Raw genomic sequence first — 2,325 nt, 5'->3', positions numbered from 1 at the left:
GAGCGGTGGCCTGGAAGTTCAGGGAAATAAAAGGGGGTTGGTTACATGGCCCTAAATCCCACGGTCACTTTTAACAGCTGCAGGCATGGGGTCTCTTCCTCTGACCTCCCTGAGCTGGTGAGGCGTGGCCGTGGCATTTCCCCCACTTTCCAGAAAGTGGGGAGGCTCAGTGCAGCAAGGTGAGAGAGGGCTTTGTAAACTATAAAGTCTGAACATCTATAAGGAATTATTCTCCTTCTAATGAGATTCCATTTAAAAAGAGCCATTAGTTAAAATAAATACTGCAATTAAAATGCTAATAAATGACAGAACATTCTCCCACTGATAGCTGGTGGCTATCTTCAGCTCATAAACTAAGCACACTTTGCTTTTTTGTTTTTAAAATCGTATAGTTGATTTACAATATTGTGTTCGTTTCAGGTGTACAGCAAAGTGTACCTTTTCCATTTTAGGTTATTCTTTTCCATTATAGATTATTACAAGCTATTGTATATAGTTCCCCGTGCTATATAGTAAATCTTTGTTGCTTATCTATTTTATATCTATTTTATATCTAGTAGTTTGTATCTGTTAATCCCAAACTCCTAATTTATCCCTCCCCACCCTGCCCCCGCTATCCCCTTTGGTAACCGTAAGTTTGCATTCTATGTCTGTGAGTCTATTTTCTGTTTTGTAAATAAGTTCATTTGTATGACTTGTAAAATTCCACATGTAAGTGGTATCATATGATATCTGTCTTTCTCTGCTTACTTCACTTCAAACTAAGCCCAGTTTGAATAAAGACTGCGGTCTTTAGGGAAGGAATGTTGACATGTTTGCAGTAACCCTCCCTTTGTGGCCCCCTCCGCCTCCCCTTCCCAGCTCACAGGCAGCCTGGCTGCCCTCCTCAGCCCACCTGAGCAGATGCCCTCATTACCTCTCCTTCCTCTTGTGAGCCCAGAGCATCTTTTCTACCCCTCTGCTTATCAGTTCTCCTCGAAGTTTGCTCTCAAAGGCTTGCCACCAGTCCTGATGTTTCCTGAAGGCAAGAAGGGAGCGTTCTTATATTTTCAAAAAGAACAGAACCTTCAAGCGATGCAAAATCTTAAAAAGCACTATGGGGACTCCTTCCCTCGGTGTGACCTTTGGCTGACATGAGAAACCCCGAGAGTTTTCACGTTTGTTCTCTCACTCACTCTGTGAACACTGATCAAGCATCTTTTCTGGCCGAGTCAAGACACGGTCTCTGCCGCAAGGGGTCCCCAATCCACGGGTCACAGACAGGTCCCAGGTGACATGAGTCAGATAAAGGAAGGCTGCCGACGCGTAGGACACTTGAGCTGAATCTTGGTATCCCAGCAGGGAACGCATGGTGCATTCGAGAAGGAATGGGCTCTCTGCCTTGGCTTGTGTGCAGCCCACCTCCCCCACTGGAGCGGACACCCCATGCAGCAGGACTGTCCCTTCCTCTCCCACTTACACCAGTGCCTAAGACAGTCGACATACTAGGATCTCAGTGAGTGTTCATGAATATATGAATAAGAAGGTTGAAAAGGCACAGTGGAAGCTTGGAAGGTGGGTGAGGCAGGGAGTTCTCATGTCACGTGAAGGAGTGTGATTCTCGACCGAAGAAGGGACAGTGTATAAGGAATAGGGGGTGGGGAGGTGTTCGCAGGCTTGGGCTCAAATCAAGTCAGTAAAGATCAGTGTAGCAGAGAGTCCTGTCTATGCCTGCCTCTGGCCAAGTTCATACTCTGCCTCAGCTGGTTCACACTGCCCAGCTGGTGGGGTGAAGGACCCTTGCCCACGCTGGGCCAGGCTCTCTGTCCCAGGAGTCTAGCTCTTGGGCAGAGAAGGCTGGTCCTCTGAAGGGAGCACCCAGAGAGGATGGTCTCCGTGCTCTCCTTGTCCTCCCCATACAGGGACCCGGCGTACAGCTCTTCCTGGATTCTGACAGGTCCCTCACACACCCTTTCTTGCTTAGATTCATCAGTCAGTTTCTGCTGCTTGAAACCCAAGACTCTGAACTGATGGTGTGCCCAGGCACCAGTCGCTTGGGACGCAGGAGTAGTGACTGCCCTGCCCTCAGAGGCTGTGGTGAGTGGCTTTTGACTCCAGACGTCATCCAGTCTACTTGGCCATGAGGTCGGGCTACAAAAGGGCGTGCCCATGCTCCACACTCCTGGCGACAAGCCACCTGGGCGCTCCTGCTTTGTCCCACATCCACCTGCCCATGCCGGCTTACCAGCCTCCCAAATTCAACTGGCCGAAGGGGAGCCCGTAAATAAGGTCCTCGGGGGCAGCCCTCAGGCAGAGGTGACATCGCTGTGACCCCGCACATTCCTG

At 49.5% G+C, this 2,325-nt stretch overlaps 1 protein-coding gene across 1 annotated transcript in view; it reads right to left on the bottom strand.

The window, feature by feature from the left end:
- EVC2 (EvC ciliary complex subunit 2) overlaps positions 1-2,325 on the bottom strand; it is a 145,743-nt gene that overhangs the window by 1,715 nt on the left and 141,703 nt on the right. Inside the window, exon 21 of the mRNA XM_007462462.1 lies at positions 917-1,018. Within this exon, the coding sequence (XP_007462524.1) occupies positions 917-1,018 (102 nt within the window). The remainder of the gene's footprint in view (positions 1-916; positions 1,019-2,325) is intronic.

Source organism: Lipotes vexillifer, unplaced genomic scaffold (assembly GCF_000442215.2).
Source record: "Lipotes vexillifer unplaced genomic scaffold, Lipotes_vexillifer_v1.1 scaffold1824, whole genome shotgun sequence".
Lineage (NCBI taxonomy): Eukaryota > Metazoa > Chordata > Mammalia > Artiodactyla > Lipotidae > Lipotes > Lipotes vexillifer.
The sequence above is the reverse complement of the archived record's forward strand: the minus strand, read 5'-3'. Positions and strand labels throughout refer to the sequence as shown.